This window comes from Struthio camelus, chromosome 24 (genome assembly GCF_040807025.1).
Source record: "Struthio camelus isolate bStrCam1 chromosome 24, bStrCam1.hap1, whole genome shotgun sequence".
NCBI lineage: Eukaryota > Metazoa > Chordata > Aves > Struthioniformes > Struthionidae > Struthio > Struthio camelus.
In genome coordinates this window covers 8850326-8870181 of record NC_090965.1, presented here as the reverse complement: position 1 = coordinate 8870181, position 19856 = coordinate 8850326, and the positions used below count along the sequence as shown (strand labels likewise).

The 19856-nt window shown below is 42.1% G+C and overlaps 3 protein-coding genes across 27 annotated transcripts in view; 2 read left to right on the top strand and 1 right to left on the bottom strand.

Annotated features, from left to right (window-relative positions):
• The first annotated feature begins 89 nt into the window (after nt 1-89).
• On the top strand, nt 90-1405 carry C24H1orf74 (chromosome 24 C1orf74 homolog). The gene has a single exon (XM_009672292.2). The coding sequence runs from the start codon at nt 105-107 to the stop codon at nt 930-932; it is 828 nt and encodes a 275-aa protein (XP_009670587.2). The 5' UTR covers nt 90-104; the 3' UTR covers nt 933-1405.
• A 749-nt stretch (nt 1406-2154) lies between these two features.
• On the bottom strand, nt 2155-19387 carry TRAF3IP3 (TRAF3 interacting protein 3). 25 transcript variants are annotated; one of them, XM_068918582.1, is made up of 18 exons: nt 19047-19186; nt 18716-18846; nt 18478-18615; nt 15530-15937; nt 14039-14177; nt 13311-13368; nt 13062-13086; nt 12566-12595; nt 12177-12272; nt 8092-8163; nt 7680-7820; nt 6562-6699; nt 6150-6285; nt 5284-5346; nt 4812-4871; nt 4153-4301; nt 2611-2724; nt 2155-2416 (listed from the first exon to the last, which is right to left on the bottom strand). In XM_068918582.1, exons 4-18 carry the CDS (start codon nt 15872-15874, stop codon nt 2333-2335), a joined length of 1650 nt encoding a protein of 549 aa, XP_068774683.1. In that variant the 5' UTR covers nt 15875-15937; nt 18478-18615; nt 18716-18846; nt 19047-19186; the 3' UTR covers nt 2155-2332. The 25 variants fall into 25 exon arrangements, 24 of the variants coding, with proteins under 24 accessions (XP_068774683.1, XP_068774681.1, XP_068774670.1 ...); XM_068918580.1 differs by lacking the exon at nt 18478-18615 and having other exon boundaries at nt 19047-19372; XM_068918569.1 differs by lacking the exons at nt 18478-18615; nt 18716-18846 and adding an exon at nt 8384-8440 and having other exon boundaries at nt 12144-12272; nt 19047-19193.
• LAMB3 (laminin subunit beta 3) overlaps nt 6240-19856 on the top strand; it is a 79404-nt gene continuing 65787 nt past the window's right edge. The window contains exon 1 of the mRNA XM_068918560.1: nt 6240-6321. The gene's annotated coding sequence lies outside the window, so the exon portion shown is untranslated. The remainder of the gene's footprint in view (nt 6322-19856) is intronic.

Sequence of the window (19856 nt, the reverse complement as noted above, 5' to 3'; positions counted from 1 at the left end):
TGCGCGTTCGGGGCTGCCCGCGGAAGGGCGCTTCCAGGCGGGCCCGCTCCGCCCCGGAAGCGGTAGGCGCTGTGGCGGCGGCTTACCTCCGGCGTGAGGCGGTGATGGGCCCGGGGGCGGCGGGCCGAGGGGGCGGCGGGCTGTTGGCGTCACGGCTGGTGCTGGCGGCGCGGCGGGAGCTGGGGGAAGCGGGCGGGCGGCGGCGGCTGGCGGCGGCCCGCGCCCTGCAGCTGGCCGGGGAGGTGCTGGCGGTGGTGGCGGGGCTGAAGCCGGCCTTGCTCTACGACTGTGGGGCGGCGGGAGCTGAGCAGTTGCGTGGCTACCTGGAGCGGCTGCGGGAGGCCGGCCTGGCCTCTGGCCGCCTGCACCTGCTGAGTATGGCAGGCAGCGTGGTGGTGCTGCACCCGGGGCGCGTGGCCCGGCGCCTCGAGGCCTTGCTGCGGGCCCAGCCTGCGCCCTTCGTGGATGTGTCTGCGGCCCGGGCGCAGCCAGGGCTCTGTGAGGCTGCTGCAGCCCAAGCCATCAGGGGCCACCTCTCCGCTCTTCTGGCGCATCTCAAGGCGGTGGAAGCTGCCGCTGGCCCTATGTCCTCCAGTGAGGTTTGCTCTGCTGACTGGAATCTCTGCACTCTTTTTGGGGTGCTCCTGGGCTACCCAGTTGCTTACACCTTCACAGTGGAGGACAGCTTTGAGAACTGCTTGGCATTGACACCCCTGAGAGTTTTCACTGTCTGGGCCTCCTGCCACAGAATAAGAGACGATCTCACGATCCAAATTTATTCCTTCAGCATCCCAGAAAACCTCTATCCAGAGATGAAGGAGGTGGTGGACGCCTGGTGCGACAACCTGAAGGACAGTTTCAGTGCACAGAATGATTTTGCAAATCTCTGCATTGCAAGTGAGGTGGTTACTCTTACAGCAGTTGCATTATAAGACTGAGTTTGTACTTAACCTATTTCTTGCCTGTATTAGGGACTGAGGTTAGAAAGAAAGTTCCCACGTGAGTGTTGAGCTGAAGTTCTCTCAGGAGGCCCCTGAAATTGTAGATCTCCATCTCCCTTCAACATAAACTGAAGCACCAAAGAGTAAATCACAACTAACTTGGGTCTTTGATTGATCTCTTAGGTCATTTGCAGAATAAATACATGCATTTCCTAGAACGCCAGCATATGAATGTGTGTGCGCACAGCTGCTTTACAGTCTGGATCCTGACTGTGGACTGTTTTTTTAAGTGATAATTTTGCACCAGCACTCCAGACATCCCCCCCCCTCGCTCACGGAGGGAATTCTAGTGCAGGGCACTGGAAGCTGTGTGTTTTCAGCCCTTTTTTCCATCTGTGTGCCTCATCTTATGTAAATTCAGGATATTTATTGTGAACAATTGAAGGTTAATAAAATTGTAATGCCACATTATTTTGGATATATGAAGTTTGTGCTAGACTCTATATAACATTTATTATATGTGTGATGTAGTGTTACATATCTCCTTGTATCTATGCTTGTGCTGAATGAGGGGTGAGCGCTACCATAAAAGCAGCACAGCGCAACTCTGGAATGAGCTTAAAAAGCTGGTATCTGTTGAATTAACATAGTGCTGACAATGAAAGAAAAGTTGACAAGCCTGTGGAGATGCCACCAGAAAGGCTGGAAAGAGCAGGGAGGTAAATCTGGTTAAGTAGGGAGCGCTCAAAGTGGGAGAGACTGCACAGAGGAGTACAGGAAACTCGGGGTCTGGGGAGTGTGTTAAAAAGTCCCACTGAGTCCAGTCTATTTGTCAGGCAACAGTAGAGATGGTCCAACACTGAATATTTTCCACATAGGGAGAAAAAAAAAGGGGTTGGAAGTAAATTATATAGTCGTCTGTCTCCACCCCTTGAGAAAAATGAGCACAGTGTGGCTAGGGAGCTGGCGAAAAACCCAGATACAGAAATTGCTCTAGAAGGTGAGAAAGGCTTGGACAAATGTTTTAGCTGCCTAGGCATGAAAAACAGGGAATGTGGTTCTTAAGTGCACGAGATGCTGAGTCTCCTGGTGATCTGTCCTTCCCGTCCCACTCAGTCTCCAGCAGTGGCAATTTAAGTGGCTGTTGCCCATCAGTGCAGCCAGAAACTCGGTAACGCAACCTTCAAAGAATAAACAAACCAGAGAAGGGGAAGTATTGATCTCACAGCATTTATTAAACTGTGGGAATCGGTTTGGAGTTAGACCTGCTCAAAATATAAGCCAAACAGACAAGTATAAAAACAGTAGAATGTACATTGCAGTGAGGGCTTGTTGCTGTTGTTTTTAAAGCAGAAGTCAGTTCCTGAAGTGAAGTAATTCTAAAGGTTCCTTTATGGTACATAATTTGCTAGGAAAGCTGCTATGGCCATTGCTATTGCCACCACTAGGAGAGGGATCCAGTTACCCTGCTGTCTCTGAAAAAGAGAAGTAAGCGTTACTGGGAAACGGGTAGGCAGAAGAAACTTTCCATCTCTAATAGACATTCATTCATTCATCTTTCTATGCTGCCCAAATAAACGGGAAACAATTTTGACCCATCTGCAGCTGCGTTCCGAAGGGACTGCACTATTTGCAATAGTGAATGGGACCCAGAGAAAGGAACTCCTACTTTTGGCCATTTGCTCTGGAATTGATTGAGCTCGTCTCGGCATTGGCGTAATTTGGTCAGGCAGGAGCGGTACTCGTCACTGAGGGCCTCCAGCTCCAAACGCAGTTCTGTACACTGGAAACAAAGGAAATGATTGTTAGGAAGATGGGTCCTGTCCATTTTGTATGCACTGAGATTGTCAGGTCTCAAGCAGTGGTTGCAGAGCTTCATATCCTAGTGCACTGGCACAGTAAGGATGAAAGATTTTTGCTTCTATTAACCTCTGAGCCATGTGGGACAGAGCAGAGTTTTAGTATTAGTGGGAACATGGCAATAAAAGGCAATGTCCCTCTGTTAGCATCCCATGGCCTGTTTTGCTGGCATCTTTCAGCAGCGTTCTGAAACACGGGATAAAGAAGCAGTAGTTATTTTTTTTCTGAGTGCAAATAGCATTCTTGTGTGCAGGACAGGAGGAAGCAGACTGTAAACCTGCAGCAGGGTTTCATTCCTACACTCATTCTGAATTTCACTGCCTTTGCAAACAGTTGCAGAGTCATTTGGCCCTCCCATGCCATGGGGCACTAAGGCTGCAGGCGTCTTGGTCATGCTGCACAGCCCCAAAGCCTAGAGGCCTTGAGGATTCCGGTCCTGGCCAGTCGGGCAGTGTGAGTGAGGTGTGAAGGCCTACTACCTTCCCCGTGACTCACGTGAATTGCAAGACTTGCTGAGGGAGATGCCGGCTCCCCTGGGCCCTGCTGTGGTGGGAGAGCCCTCAGTGGCTGCTGCGAGGGGAGACGAGGCAGCTGGGTCCTCACAGCTGTTTCTTTTTGCTATGATTGTGCTTTGCACACGCCCTTCAACAGCAGGTGACAAGTAATACCTGATGTTCTGGTGCACTCACCAGTGCTCAGTTAGTAGGACAAGTTGCTTTCCTGAGTGACTCTAAGCTCTGCTGGGGTAAGATATAAATCCTTGTTTTATAGTTCCTTGTTATCTGAGTATTGCTGTAAAAACTTTGTGGAACAACTACTGCCTGGGTAGAGGTGCAGTTTGTGCTTCCAGTCTCTTAGATGAGAAAGAGCATATAAGGTGTCAGAAAACTTTGAAATTTGTTGTAGCCCAGTTGCGTGGGTGTTGCTTTTGTTAACAGGCCCTTCCTGCTGTTTGTAAGCCTTTTCTTTTTCTTCTGTGCTTCCTTTGTGCTAGGGGCATGCTTCAGCTATCAAAGTACATGCTCTGGCTTTTCCCTGCAAGGCTACGGAGACTCTTTGGCCTCTAAGAACAGAGAGGGGGTTGTCTGCAGAGGGCTCCTTCTGAATCAGTAGCCCTGTTTGCAAGGATGCTAAGTGCCTTGCCCTTAAAAATGCTATGTCTGGAATTTAGCTGAAGTTAGTATTGGAATAAAAATTTAGGGAAGGTAGTCCTTGTAAGCATTAGATACAACATGCAGGTATGGTTATTTTTAGGAGCTTTCATGTTTTCTGTTCTTGGGGTATTTACAATAGCAGCTCACTTCCTAGCAGGATAATTCAATCTCATCTGTGCTTTCAGTGATTTCCTCACCTCATTCTCCTTTGCTGTAAGCTGGGATGTCCTTTTCTGCATCTCATCCTTCAGGCTTTCTTCTCCCTCCTCCTCTGGGTGCTCTAATGGAGCATTTTGTTTTCCTGTGGCAGGAGTGAGAGGTGGGGTCTGCGAGGTGAGAACCTGATCTAGAAAAACAGGCTTCTGATGAGAAACAGGTCCAGGCTTTCAGTTTACTTTGTATCTTTTTTTACTCAGCACATTTTAGAGGTGGTATTTGCATGCTACAACACAACATGCTATCCATCCTGCTGTGGATACAGGCTGATCATTTTTGAGAAGAATATTTCTAAGCAGTTGCCAGAAATGGGGGGAGGGAAAGTTAAAACTCCTTGTATTACTTTTTTCAATTTCAGCTGTTATTGCAATCTGGAATATATTTCCTTTAAATAAATTTAAAAAAAAGCATAGCCACTGAAGTAGAATTTGCAATGAAATCCATTTATTTTTCAAAATATTTGCCATGATAAGTACACTACATTTTAATGTTAACTAGCAGGCGATAATAACCTGCTGTGTGCAATTAAAAAAAAAAAAAACTTTATGCTAAACAGAAGTGACTCTAAGAGAAGTCTTCATTTAACATTTCTGTGTCCTGTTAATTGCTGTTTTAGATTGGAGTTACAAAGTTTGCTGACCTTTTTTTTGCACCATTGCTTCTGGAGTTTTCTGTTCATTGGTCTGGTTCTGTAACAAAGCTGTGAACATAAGAAGTCACTGTTACTATCTGAAGCACTATCACAAATCTCTTCCATTTGATGTGTTTTATCTCCCTTCTTTAACCTAAACTTTCCATGTTTTGGGGACACTCTTTCTACCTGCCTTAGTTTAGATAGTGGATGCCTTTTTCAGAATAAACTCTTCTCTTGGGCTGGTGACTTTCCTCCCTTCCTCAGAATTTCCTGACCAGGTTCATATTCCCAGAGCCCATGGGAAATGCTAGGTTTCTAGTACTAGCATTTGGAGGAACTGAGACATGTTTCATGTTTTGCCTGTGTCATACAGTGAGGTATTTGGGATAAAGTCTGTATCAAAGATGCTGTGCAAGGCAAGGCTGAGCAATTTTAAAAAATGTGCATCTTTTACTTTGCACTTCTGAGTATGACTTACTATGCAAATGACTGATTGTTGCCTCCAAGGTTATCTTTTGGTTTTGTTCTTTTTGCAATTTACCTGAAATTAAAACAAACAAACAAACAAAAGTTGATGCAAAACTTTCTGTATCTTTTACACAAGTAAGAGAAATTTGGCTTTCTCCAAATTTGCGAAGTGGAATGAACATTGTTGGGAGGCATACTGAACTTTCATCTCTCAAGAAACATAATTTTTAGATGTTAACTGCACTTATGGTAGCTTCTTTTTGCACTTCTTATATTCTATTATTTATTTTAAGTACATTTGAGTGAGACTTTGCTATGTTATGAAAATAAGACTGTCATCCATTTACTGTTCATTAATCCTGAATTTAAGAATTTAAAATCATGTGAAGTATGTGTGAATTTCATTGCCTCTATCTGAAATGGCACATTAAGTCACTATCAGCATTTATTTATACACTGATAATATCTATCACTGTGCAACACCTCAAATAGTAATGGCTTCTGCCTCACCACCCATGTGAGAGTGGGCTTGCATTATTGCTGTTTGATAGATTTGCCAAAGGATGCAGAAGTCTTCATCGAAGCTGAGGGATCTTTTGAGTTTTTTCAGGTCTCTCATTACATCCTTTCTTCTAGAAGAGTCATGCAACTTCTCTGAAACTCCTTTAATCTAGCTGGAAACTATTTACTCTAGGAGCAGTTTGGAAAATAGAGACTCTTTCTGCAAGCTGAGATGTGCAATGTATTTAAATAAAGATTCTTTTGTGTGTAGGTGCGCTCGGCTTTAAGAACTTGTTTTTTGAAAGTATTTTCTTTCAAGATGTATCTGCCATTCATTTGGAGGAGTGACCCTCCTATTCCCTCTCCACATGATACCTTCTATTACACTGATGTGTTCAGCTTTAAGCTTGTTGTCCTCTTGCAAGACGCTGATTCTCAGGCGGAGTTCTGCATGTTCGTTTTCCAGGTTTCGCAAGGCCAAGTGAAGCTGTTCGTTCTGTGTGTCTGCCTGCTGAATGTGAGAAGAGCCACAACATCAGGACTGCATGTAAGTGGTTTATAAATGAACAATTTGGAAAAACATGTGATGTGCGCCTGCCTGCTTTACAGAAACGAAAGGGAGCTGTGAGCTGAAAATCAGGCTGTGCTAACAGCAGTGCTTCATCAAATGTGGTTTTTTGAGGTAATCTAAACCTGTGTGCTTTCTCTATTTGCAAATCAGAAAATGTGGATTCCTGTGGGCAATGGATACTATCCCGATACTATCCCTACAAGAGAACTAACATACTTGCAGTTTGCTTTGCAAAATGTGGAGATTGTTCTTGAGCTCAGTATGTGCCTTGGTCATCTCAGTCCATTCAGCCTTCAGCGTGTTGTAGTGCTCTTTCCAGAGGGCACAGTCTTCTTTTGTAACTGCCAGGGATCTCTAGGGAAGAAAGTGAATACCTGCAGGTTAGCTTCCTAAGTGTGGGGCTGATGGCAGCAACCTATGTTGAAATAGCAGTGGGAAAGAACTAGAGTGGTTGGCTGAATTTGGTATAGCTCTGTGTGCAGTCACTGTATGGGGTGGAGGGAGGGGAAACCCATTCATTTTAGCTTAGCTCGTGTCTGTAAGCATGGTGCCAGACTGGGGGAGAAAGCGGTGGGAGGTCAGCTCTCTGCATCTTATTATAAAAAGGATTATAATGACTTGCTTTATGTAACAAGGGAATGTATGTGAATGTGATGCCACCTGATGGACAGCCTGAAAACAGGCGGAAGGGTTTTACTGTGACAGCTGGGTTGCTCATGCAGAGGCGAGAGTAACTACTGCAGGTTTACTGGAGGGCATTACCTGAACTTTTGTGCCTCTGTGGATTTAGACGTCTGGTAATATTAGCATTCCACATAGGATATGATTTATTTACATAGGATATGATTTATTTATTGTTCTGAAAATAACAATTGGCAATTTATTTTGACCCATAGGATGCCTTTTGCAGAAAATATGTTTTGATCTAAAAGAGCCACCTCAGAAAAAGCATCTGTAGAGATCTTTTTGTGCACTTGATGTATTTGTAGCTTGTTACTTGTGCATGCATGTGGGGAGGAGGGAAAGGGACTTGAGGGATCATGGAGAAGAAGGATTACATATAAAACTGCCAAACAGCAGTATATTTCCCCAGCTATGCAATATTTTTAATAACCCAGTGTGTGGCTCACAAAATGAGCACAGGTTATCTAATGTATCCCAAAGCAGTTTACCACTAAGGGGATAACGCTTGAGGCTTTGCTCAGTAACTAAAATGTTATTTTTGTATATTTGTTGCTAATGGTAAACTAGTAACCTCCTTTCACTGAAACGAGGGGGCTTTTTGTCACAGTAAAACTAGACTGAAGCAAAACCAGATGTAAGATGTTTCTTACCTGAGAGTTTTGCAGCTGCTGTTCTACTTGGAGTTTGTCCTCGAGCATTTTCTGAAGAGCCTCTTTTGCCTTCTGCTCATAGGTCTGCTTTTGGTCCTCCATCTCTATGAGGATCTTCTTGACACGCTCCTTTGAGTAGCTCTTTAAATTAAGAATTAAACTGCTTGAAGGGTCTTATCTGACATATTCCTCGTCTTGCTAAACCTGAATATTGGCAAATCCACAGTGTGTAAATGCTACTACTAATTGCTGTGAAGCATTGCTTCAGCAAAGAGGAAAAGTAGTTTTCAGATCCATATCTAATCAAATTCCTCTAGAAACTGAGACCCAACCTACTTGCATAATTCATGAAAATTTCATTTTCATCCATTTCTTAATCCATGTTTGGTTCTAACAGAGTCAAATAGATTACCTGAGTGCAGGCCTGCAGTTGATTTTCAAGTGCCCTAAGTTTACACTTCAGTTTTTCTTCATTTAGCTGACCCTAGAGGAGACAAAACAATTGGACCAGTGTGTGGAATCATGACTTGCACAATATTTCTCTTTGAAGATACAGTATTTTGTTGACTTGTGTTTTGATGCACTTTCTGCTTTTTATATGAAATTATAGCTAAATTTGATCAAAATGTTTTCAACACTTAAATTTCAAATAAGCTTTTCGCAATTTCAGAATAAATAGGATATGGGGGAAGTAAAACTCTTACATATTGAAAAACTCTCTTGAGGCAGTTCTGCCAGTTACAGGAGTGCGGGTACTTGCACTGAAATGAGAAGTTAATAGCAAGGTGATTTTAAGTTAGTCTGGATGAATCTATTATAAGCATCGCTGCTGTCTTGTTTCCCGGTTGATAGTCATTCCTCCCTGCAACATTCTTTGCTTAAAGCTCCAGCTGGTGGTAATGCGTTGTCTTACTGGTTTCTTTAGAAAATAGGTTGGATTTGCATTGCAACATCTTGCAGCTGGGCAGGGGGATAGAGGGTAACAATGATGATTCGTTTTTCCTGCTATAATCTTTCCTCAGAGTTAGTTAGGCTTTTTACTTAAGTTTTGTGAAACCACACTTGCATGCAAATTCAGATAAAATTTCTAGCAAAGAGTTCACATAGGCATTTTCTCCACTACTGATACTGAGAATGCCAGTATCACCTTTTCTTGCTGCTGTTTGTAGTCAAGCCTCTGAATAAGCAACTCCTTGAAGTTATAGGAATGGTTGTTAGACTTAAGCAAAACCAGATTCTCTAGTGTCTTGGCACTGTTTACATTTGCACAGAGGTAAATTTACAGTCTGAAAGAGTCGATCTCTTGAGTTCAGTTGTTGGTTCAACTTAAGGAAAAAAAACAAAGGCTATATCTTCTTAAAATGGAGGTGGAATTTAAAAAAAATTGTGTAATATATTATGTCTAATTTTTGTCTGCAGTTCATTTTATTCTGCTATTTGCAAAGGTTCATATCAAGAGGGTAGTAGTGTTTTATAGCCATTCTGCACAGATGTAAATGACTGTGCAAAGTGCACAGCAACAGAGCAAAGTACACGGCAACAGATATAAATGACTGTGCAAAGTGCACGGCACCAGAGCACCAAGCCCTTCCTATGTTTGAGAGCAGAAATGTGCTGGCAAACTTATAGCAACTTATAAATTGGAAAAAGAGCATACAGCATAAAGATTTCCCTAAATGGAATAAGTTACCCGGTAGGGCTTTTACCAGAACAGCTGTGTCAGTGAGGGGTGAGTTTACATGCATATATGTGGGAGGGCATAAGAAACTATGTCTCTGACCAGAAAAGTTATGCTAGGAAATCTTGATCCAGCCCTCCTGTTAATTGTTGTTCCCTTGAAAGGGGCTGGTAAGAAAATACCGTGCCTACAGCTACCATTATATAGTGGTCTCTTCCCCCCGCCCCCCAACTTCTGCACTGTCTCAGGTGACAGCTGTATTTTGAACACTACTTGTGGATTCTTGCACTAAGCCCTAACAGACAGCCTGAATATTTCTTCTGACAGGATTTCAGGAGCTTGTATTAGGGTTAACACATTCCAAATATGCCCCTTCTTGCATATCTCCCTCTAAAGAGTTACTGGAATGAGGAGCTCTAAAATCTTTGGCTGAAAACTCACTTCTCTGCTGCATTTCTCTACAGCTGTCAGTGAAGTGACGTATGAGTGTTTTAAAACTGCTTTTGGCTGGCAGCTGTAGTGTTCTGGTTGTCCAATGATTGGTAGATTGTCTCCGATACTCTTGCCTCTTAGTCATTTTAAATAGCTGGTTTAAAGCAACAATATTAAGTGCTGTTTTTGGAATGCTTTCAGTTTGCCCAAACACAATGCTTGTCCTAGAAAAAAGGGTCCAGAAAGTAGTAGCAACGCACTGGAAATGACAGAAAAACCTCTGCAGGATTGTAAGGTACATCAAAAGATCAGGGTCAACTTCAGAGGCCAGGAAGGCGAAAAATTGCAATTTCATTCTTTAGGAATGAGTGCAGCTCAAAACTAATTACTCATTATTAAGAGATTTATTTAGCTTTCTTCATCTGACAGTTTCAGTATTTTTGAATCAACACATACCTAACCAAGTTCTACAACAGCTAGGGGAGCCAGACCTCTGGTATGTAGGTGTCTTTAGCTAGAAGTTAAACAGTGGGAGGGGGAAGGAACCAAAGGATTTACTCTTCAGTTGAACTACACTCCCGTTCTCCTAAAGAGTATTCATTTGCTCCATCAAGCCAGAAGAACCCAGGAACACAAGAAGCAGACTCCCCAAAATGACTCTGGCCAATTTATGAGTTATTGCCAAGTCATTCATGTATATGCAATCGTGCTTCTTAATCCTTTCCAATGTTTTGGGGTTTAATATTGCTGCTCCAATATTTAGCATCTCACCTAGGCCTGGAAATGGATAACTGGCAGGTGCACAGCGCATGGCATAGGATCTCTCTGTACCCTTGTTTGCCAGCATCTCCTGAGGAGTTTGCTAGCCCCTTTTCCCCTCCAGCCTGCCTCCCTTGCTATGGGCTCTAGGTGCTCCCAAAGGATCACTTCTCGGTATGTAGCTTCTGCTTTGTTTGCCTTGTTGGCTACAATGCCAGCAGCAAGTTAATTTTTAGTCTCTGATGAAAGGTTGAATGTAGAGGCGGCAGCAAAGTCTTTTCTATAGCAGAGATAGCAAGAAGCAAAATGTACCCACCTGTTTCTAATCTGAGGTTTCATGGCTACTTTCTGCAGTGTGTATGTGTCAGTGTTTTTTCCTGCTCATATTATATTTGAAGAAGCAAGCGAAGGCGGAAGTTTCTAACCACAGTATATCTAACACAACTTTTTTTACACGGTCTTACCCAATCATTTGCTCCTCAGCCCCAGCAGAACTTTCAAACCATTTTTTTCTTTAGTACTGTCAATTTGTTATGGCACAATGAAATGTATGTTAATATTTGATTTTAATATTTTTATATAAAATATTTTGTCACCATAAAATGAGTTGTAAAGTGCATCGCCTTAATTTCATCTCCTGATCTCTAGTAACAAATGGGTCCTGGGTCAGCGCTGACCAGAGGATTTAGTTTGAGCTGTGGGAAATAGTGAGATATGTATATAGGGCCATGATTTGGCAGTGCATTTACGGTTAAGTAGGTGTTCAAGAGCTCTGCAGTATTGGGTCCTCTGACTTGTGTCTGGGACTGAAAATATGTCTCACAAAGGAACTGAGGTAGAGGATGTCTCTGCTGTTCTTTGTCAGCTGCAAACTAAGTAACATGGAGCATGTTAGAAAGGTTAGGGTTTCTTTGGTTGTGTTCTCAGTTTAAAAAAAAAAAAATTTTTTTTGCTGTGCCCTCTCCCCAACCTATGCAACGTTTCATGTGCATCTAAACTTTTTATTTTGGCCAAAAAATCACTTCGACAAAATATATGGAATTTGTCTTGACTGAGGCAGAAAAGATGGTGGAAGATGGTTGTTTGGGTTCAGTCCAATCTCTTCTGCTTATATACTTCCATTTGTTCTTTATTTAAGAAAAACTGTAAAAAGCAAGTATAGGAAACCCAAAACCTTAAAGAAGAAAAGAGGGGAGCAAAAGATTATACTCCCTGTTAATCGGAAAGAAAAATAAATCTGGTAACAAACTTTTCATCAAACAGGGGGATAAAAATGAAAAAAAATCAAGCAAAGTAAAACCTTAACTTCTTTCTGAGTTTGTATTCAACCAGCCCTAAAAAGAAAGATGACTGAAAGGAAAGAGAAAAGGTAAAGTAGTGCTCCACCCCACCCAGGTAAACAGTTCTGCTGACATTTTATCTTCTAGCGAATAGAGTTGAATTTTAGGCCTGTGACATCTGCAAGGCCCTGAAGTGTTAAGATTGGGCAGAGCTAGAATTTAGCTACTGGAAATAAAATGAGACATGTGGGATCTTTTTGCTTCTGTACATAAGCCAGGCCCTGCCAAGGCAGAATCTCAAACTGCCTTGCTCACCAGCTGGATTTTCTTAGTGTAGTCATCTGGTACCTGCCAGGATTTTTCTGATGCTTGCAGCAATGTGGAGAAAAGCTCCTGCAAAATCACCATCTTCTGCTTCAGCAGCAGCTCCCGATGCAGTGCCTCCTGCAGATGAAATAGGAAAGCTTGTTTTTTTTTGTAGGTGCCTCATGTCTGATTCGGTACCTAGAGTTGACCAGATTCATTCTTACAACTCATGATTAGTGTTTTCACAATTTTGCTTGTTTGAGATGGGTCCTTGGCTTCAGTAGCGGTTTCAACAGCTTATCTATGTGTTTTCTTGGCCACATTAAAATTAGGCACAAAGCACCCATTCATTAACAAAAACGACAAAACACATTCATATAATTTTTTATCACCTACTTTCTAGGTAGGTGCTTATAATATTTGATACATACCTTCAGGTAGTTGGAAAGTTGCACTATTTCCTGAAAGGGAAAGGAAAGGTGTTTGAAAACTATAAGATCATCTGGTGTAACCATTTTATAAACTGGCTACATTTCAAACATTTTGAAATAAATTGAAATTGACAGCATGAGTTTGTTTAGTATGCAATAGATTAGAATCATAAAATACCGTGGATTTTTGTTGGTTGGTTGGTTGTTTTTTTTTTCCCAGGGCAATTAAACTATGTTCTGTAACTCCTTACGCTGTTGGAGTTATGCCAACCTTGTAATATAGTATATCAAATCAGGGCAGTTATTGCAAAAAAAAAAAAAAAAAAAATTGATACCTCTGAAACAAAGTGCTTTTCTTTACCACAGTAACAGTTTCTTCGCAAACAAAAGCTGCAGAAATTTGGCACCAATCAGTGTTTCAGTCGGAAATCTGAGAAACAAATCTTACTCTTTTTCGGGAATTTAAGAATAGTTATTATCCATGTGTTTAGCTTACCTTATTTAAAACTGCTATTCCGCAACTACAATAAAAAAGAATGTCTGTTACTAAGATGAATGTGATACAGACTTCCAAATCAGTCCATAGCTGTAAATATTAACTTCTACCCGTCATCCAAAGGAGACTGTGAATATTTGTGCAGCTAAAGCTTATGCTAACATGAAATATATAGAGACCTCTTCATCTAAGGTCAGTGGCTTACAGGTATCTGAATTCACAGTCTGGAAAAGGAGAGTACAGGCTTACTCTGTCTGTTGGCTTGAGTCTTTCGTTTTTGCACTTGAATTTGTAAGTGTCTGAGTTCCTGTGAAAAGAAAACAAAAGGATGTGGGCCTGATTCCCTCCGCCCAAGGGATCAATAAATATTTTTCTGCTTGAGCACACATCTAAACCATCTCAGTAATGATGTCACTTCTGGATTGGAGAAGAGTTGCTTAAATGGCATCTAGTAACACAACTGAATAGGGACAAAGAGCAAGGAAAAATCCCATGCTCAGATGACAAGAAAAATGTAAATTAAGTAATTCTGCAGATTAATTCTAGCCCACAACCCTACCAAATAATCTATGGAATTCACAAGGAAACAATAGCGCAAAATGTTGCTCGGGAGCCCTATTTTATCCAACAGCAGAATGTGTTAAGCTGTGGGCTGGATTGGTTTGTGCCTCCACAGGAAGAATAATCTTAAAACCTGTAGTTTGAAGGGGAGACAAATTCAGACTAGGATGATGAAAACTTAGTGATAGGTATGGTGCTGCTAGCCAAGGAGTTAGTGTTAGAGGAAAACCTACCCTAGAACTTGAAAAATGAGTCTTCTAGTGGTGCCAAACGAATGATCCTGTGTCAGCAGACAGGAACTTTCTGTGCCTAAACCTAAAGAAGTCAACTGAGACTCGGAGGTGGAAGGGAAGCACTGTGGTTCTGGTTTTGTTTTGAAAGACAAGTGCTGGTAAGGCAGACTTTCTTTCACGTACCTTGGGTATCTGTGGAGATGCCTTTGCTAGAGGTGTTTTCTGATGAAACAGTGCAGGAGCACAGGCTGCCCAGCCTGAGGGGGGTGCTGAGCCCAAGCTGGTGGTGCGCATGTGGGAACACACAGCAGCTCCATGGGTGCTGAAATGATACGGCAGATTGTGTGAGTTTCTGGAACAGGCTGACAAGAAATGGGAGCAAATGGAGAGGAACTGGCTGTGACCGAGCTCAAGCTTTGCACCCTGGTCACCTGGAAACAGTATAGACTGAGCAGCATCAGTGGAGATGCAGGGAGAAGCCACAGCTATTTTCATGAGGATTTGTTACTTTGGCTAAAGCGATGTGAACTGCAGCACCTCAAATGCTGTGTAGGGAAGCAAGGGGAAAACCTGCTAGCTCCTGAGGGAATATGAAATGCCCCAATCAAGATAAAGAAGCCAGTAGTGTCTCAAGTCCTTTTTGGAAAGGATGAGAACTTCTGGTGGCAGCGAGCTAGATCCTGGCTTGTGTTACTGCTCTGATTTGGTTGCCTTGGTGCAGAGGTATCTACTGTGCACTCGGTGGAGTTCTTCCTCTGCTTCTGGGGGGAATGGCATGCCTTTTCCTACCTACTCCCATGTCTCCCTACAGCCTCGTGCTGGTATGAGAGAAGAGCATGATGCTACTGCCACAGAAGCAACACGTAGAAGGCACCTCGCATGGGCCATATGCATGTAAATGCTTGCTTCAGATTCTTGCTGTCTGACATGTAATTAAACCTAGTGAATCAAGTGGTAGCAGGAGGTAAATAATTGTTCTCTGCCCTCTCATTCTTTGAAGGGAACTTTAGGGTATGCCATTTGCTTTTGTAGTCATCTTGCATTCTGCTGTCTCTGGTTGCTTATGTCAGTGAAGCCCCTAGGAGGAACTCCTTACATGCTGGGGAAATTATTCAATTTGCATGGGATATAAGTTTAGAAGAAAAGTCTGCCTGGCTATCAGGTTGGGATATTTTGTGTTGCATCTTTCCATAGATATTATTCAGTGCACTGGCTCTAGGTTACTATTTACTGTGCAGCAAAGAGCAGTGTGTAGTATGTAATGAGAACCAGACTGTATCCTAATTCCTGCATACTTTCTGCTGACAGTGAAGGTGATGGAAGCCTAATGTTTAGATCTCAGTTTTTAAGGGTAAAAATAACAATTTGTGTAAGTGTAAAATGGTAATCTGGCAATTAGGATGTTGGGGTGTACTTGGAGAAATGGCAGTAAGTCTTCATCTGGTTCAGGTTTATCAAGTTCAGGATTTGGAAAATGGGAGGAACACACTGGGAGTGATATGACCAAGAGTAAACTTGGTCAGCTCTGGAGTTCTTAAAGAAATGCGCATACTGCCAGTTCATTCTCAGTTTTTGTCTTTACTTTGATTTGGATCCCAGTGCTGTTGAAATCGGTGAAAAGACTCCTATTGCTTATGGTAGGCACTGCACAAAGTACATAGTGAGTAGCGTTACCTGGAATGGAGCCGCTGACCTCAGATGCACCAGTGACGAGGGATCTTGGGGGAAATGTGTCGCATTTGTTTGTCCTAGGGGATCTTGTGCTCCAGGGAGAGGTTTCCTTGGTTTCTTTCCTTCTTCAGTCACTAGGTTCCTTCTTCTCAGGAACTCTCTCTGACGGGGACTCTGGGACTGCTCCTCTGCTTCCTTTTTGTTATGTTTCCCAATGCTCCGGCATGTTGTCACATTGTTTCGCCTCCGCAAGTTCTCGCGTGTCTCATGCCGCCGCTCACACTTCTCATCATAGCTCTCGCTTGAGTGCCTATGTCGTTGTGGTGTCTTTTCAGGTTGGCTAATCATGTCAGCTACATAAACGTGCTAGTCTAGCCACCTTCTTGCCTGTCCACTTTGGGATGCTCCTTCCTAAGGAAACCGAAGAAAAAGACACAATTCAAGTGAAAATAATAATTATTTCTGAAAATAAATAAATGTGAGATATTTGTAGATGGCCACCAGTTCTGGAGTTCTTATCCAGTGGATAAAGCTGGTATTCGTGTAGAAATCTGTTGTCTGTGAATTCCTATGTATCAACTTCGTAAAACACATTCAGTGTTTTTTACCCCTCAATCACATGGATGCTAAACCAGGGAAATGCTTGGAACAGAAATCCAAAAACGATTAATTAACCTTATGAAGCTGGCTTCATATCCAAGCATTATTGCTTCCACTAGTTTTTTTGGGAGAACTGCTTTCTTGCTGAAATAAAATTCCTGTGTTATTCAAACTATTTATTTTTATTTTTTGTGCACACTGAACTTCATCACTGCTTCTGCTTACAGCCCTTTAGCTAACCTAAAGAAAACACAGGAAGAACAATGGCTACTGCTATTTCTGTAATGAAGTTTTTAAGTGTGCATTTATTTTGCCATTTTTTTCTCAGTAAAAAAAAAAAAGGTAAAAAAAATAGTAAATATAGGTTTGCTATTGTATAATTTACTTTTCAAGCAGTTGCATGTATTTCTTAGTGATGGTTGCCTTTTCTGTGTGCATAGAGGTCTGGAACACTGAAAACAGTGTTACAGAGATGTTTTTCAGTGGAACATCCAAAAAGGGCCCAAGAGATCTAAGCACCCAGTTTCTAAAAACCCTAGCTAGCCAGTGCTTCTTTCTTTTATCTCTGTGTTGCTCCCTCCCCTTCCCCAGTATTTTGGCTTAGATGGCTGCTAACTCTCAAGGCAACCTTTTCCACCCCCCTGTTCCTCCCATGATCTCCAAGGGAAAACCAGCAAATCCTTCTAAGCCCAGGGGAAAAAAATTAGAGCTTTGGCTGCATGCAGTGGAGTTCAAACTCTGCAAAAACACTTGTGAGACTGGCGAACCTCAAATCGCCAATCAAAGCACAAACATGTAATTCCTAACTCCAACTTTTGTTTAAAGTTGGACTACTTTCTGTTCTGCATCATATAGGAATAAATTCCCCAATTCAGTGTGTATTTGAGTGTTTCTGATGCTAATTTACATCAGTGTAAGTGAGGACTGGAATAGCTGTGTTGGGACTGTGACAATAATACCAATTGGGCTGAGGGAAACTTAAGGTATTGCTTAGATTATTTTCCGATAATAGGGTCCAGAGGCTGGAAATGGAGATCTCTTCCAGATGTCATCTTCCATGTTAAAGCAACTCGTGTGCCTGGAGGGAGCGGTCACAACAACAGCATGTATCTTTGCAAGGCAAGGCTCCAATGTCTCACCCTATTTTTTGCTGTGACATCAGAATGCTGAGGCTTTTGTCTTTGGATTGGACCACTAAAGGTATGATAGTAAAAGCTATGTGCAACACTTCTGAAGCAACTGTTGGTAGCAGTTATTAAATGCGTCTCTGCTAGTTCAGTGTCCTGCAGCTGGCTGCTCTCAAAGCTTGGCAAACTGAAAGATGGTTGGCTTCAGTAGATCACTCGGATGCCTGGCAGGCCTTCCGTGCTCCTGCTAACTTTCCCTACTTGCTTTTGTATCTGTCATCAATTCTGAGTATGAGAAGTATTGTGGTGTGGGGTTTTTTGTTTTGTTTTAATGTAGGATGGAGTATGGAAAAAGAAGAATTTTAGTCTTGGAAAATCCAGGTTAAATCTTGCTAATTGTCAAACAAAAACAACAATTGCATTGTCTCATTTTGTCTCAAGCAATTAAGAAGTCAATGAGTCTAATGAAAAAAATTAATTTTTTCTGTGTTTAAAATCTGCACCGTAATACTCTTTATTGGCTTTTATTCTAGATGTGGCATAACCTAAGCATGTTACCAGCACTGCCTTTTTATAGGGACTTCCTTTCAAAATGAGAACAGCCTTTTTAAAACGATCAGAATAGTTCTTGCCTTTAAACAGAGGAAATGCATGCAAACTAACAACCAGCATATTGCTTCAAATGCTCAGCCAGCCAGTCAGGAAAACGAAGATTCAAAGATATTGCTGAAATTAATCACTTAACTGAAAGATTAGACAGCAGTCTTTTTTGTATTCATATTTGTTTTAATATTCTGTTCTTTGAAACTTAATAGATTCTGAAGTGTCTCTAATTTTAGCCTAAATTTACAGAACAATCCCAACAGTATTTCACTACTCAGATGCTTCTTATTGTAATACGTAATTGAAGTCTGGGACTCTAAAAGGCAAAACATATTATTTCCATACAGCTTTCATGTCCAAACCATAATTTCATTGTTTTCATTTTGGGCCTTTTCTCTTCTTGCTCACACATGCGCTTTTCCTTAGCCCAGCAGGCAAGGTCTGGCAAACAGCTTCACAAAGCAATATGCCCAACAAACCTCCCTTAAAACCTGAAGCTGGATATGAAACCCTTATTTTGGGACAAAATGTATATATACAGCCAAACTTGCTCCAAACTCTTCAGGATCTGATAAAAGCATTTTCAACTTAATTTTCTTAACTTAGAAATGACTTAATTACATGCTGAATCGGGGCACTGCTCCTCAGACATCCTTCTCCCTTCCACGCTCAGAGGCCTGGTCGGTTAAACTCTGTCCCTCTGTAACAGCGCAGTCACTGTCCCACCTGCTCCACCTCTGTGGTCTGCAGATCCTGTTACTGTGCATCCCAAGAAAAGCTTTTATAATATAGCTGGTTAAACAAAAATATGTTTTAAAGCAAGGCAGAAACATAGAGAAATACACAGTCCGTTACTTACCCCACACTAAGCAAACTGTTGAGGCATTCTTGACAAGTTAATGTTTTATTTTCTTCTGTCACTTAAAGTTACCCTCTCTAATTAAAAAAAAGTGTCCTTTATCTTTGCTTTCCAAGCTGCTACACTTCTCACTTCAAGTGGGAAAAAAAAACGGAAAAAAACAAAAAAAAAAGTTTCTTGTTGGTTCATGTTACAACCTCCCAGTGTCAATCATGTAGGCTGAGACCAGGGAAGGGGTGTGGGGGGGGAAAGGCACATGCTGCCGCCTTTTAACTTGCCAGCCTGCTGTTCCTGTCCATCCTTAGCTAGCCCCAGAGCTGTAGACACTTACCTCTGTCCTGTAATGCTAGCCTCGAAGTGAAAGAACCGAAAATGAGTTCAGTCCTATTCCACAACCTCTGTGAAGCTTTGGCGGAGAAAAGGGTGAGCGCTAGATTATCAGGCACAAACATGCTCCAACTGCCATCTTCGTTCCAACCGCTTAATTTTGCTGCTTTTTTTTTTTCTTCTCTAAAACAGGAAATGTATAAGCCACAGTGCCTAACCCTGGTTCCTGTCTCTGCTCTGAGTTTGTAGCATAGGAGAAAATGCTGCTAGGTGCAAGGCAGTGCTGGGGCCTGGCTCAGTATGAGATTTGGGTTATGTTGTGATGCGAGAGGCTGCAATTTCACTGTTAGGGCCAGCAACTACCTTCTGGGCTATCTTTCTTTATCAGTCTCTGACACTCTGAGGTTGAGTGCTGGTGCAAGGAGTTGTTTGTGGCGCATCGTGACTGAATCTTTCCAAGCTGCTTTGAGTAAAGAATGCAGACTTAGGGAAGTACAGTAATGCTATTATTTTAAGGCTTCTTGTAGATTGGAAAAAGTGTATTTTAGCAGCTGAGGAAAGGTCACGAATGGCAGAAATTCATCAAGGTCTTTACAGAGAAGTGAAAGCTGTGTTAATGCAAATCATGTAGAGAGGTTGGTTTAACCAGCTGTGCACTGGTAAAGGTTGTTTGTATATTCATGTGGAAGAGGAGCAACAATAAAAGTATATTATAAAGTAATATGAGATTTCTTTTCTAAAGACCAACCTAGAATGGGTACATGACCAAAAAAATCCAATTCAAAGACCCTCTTGTATAGCTTTGTCTGTGAGG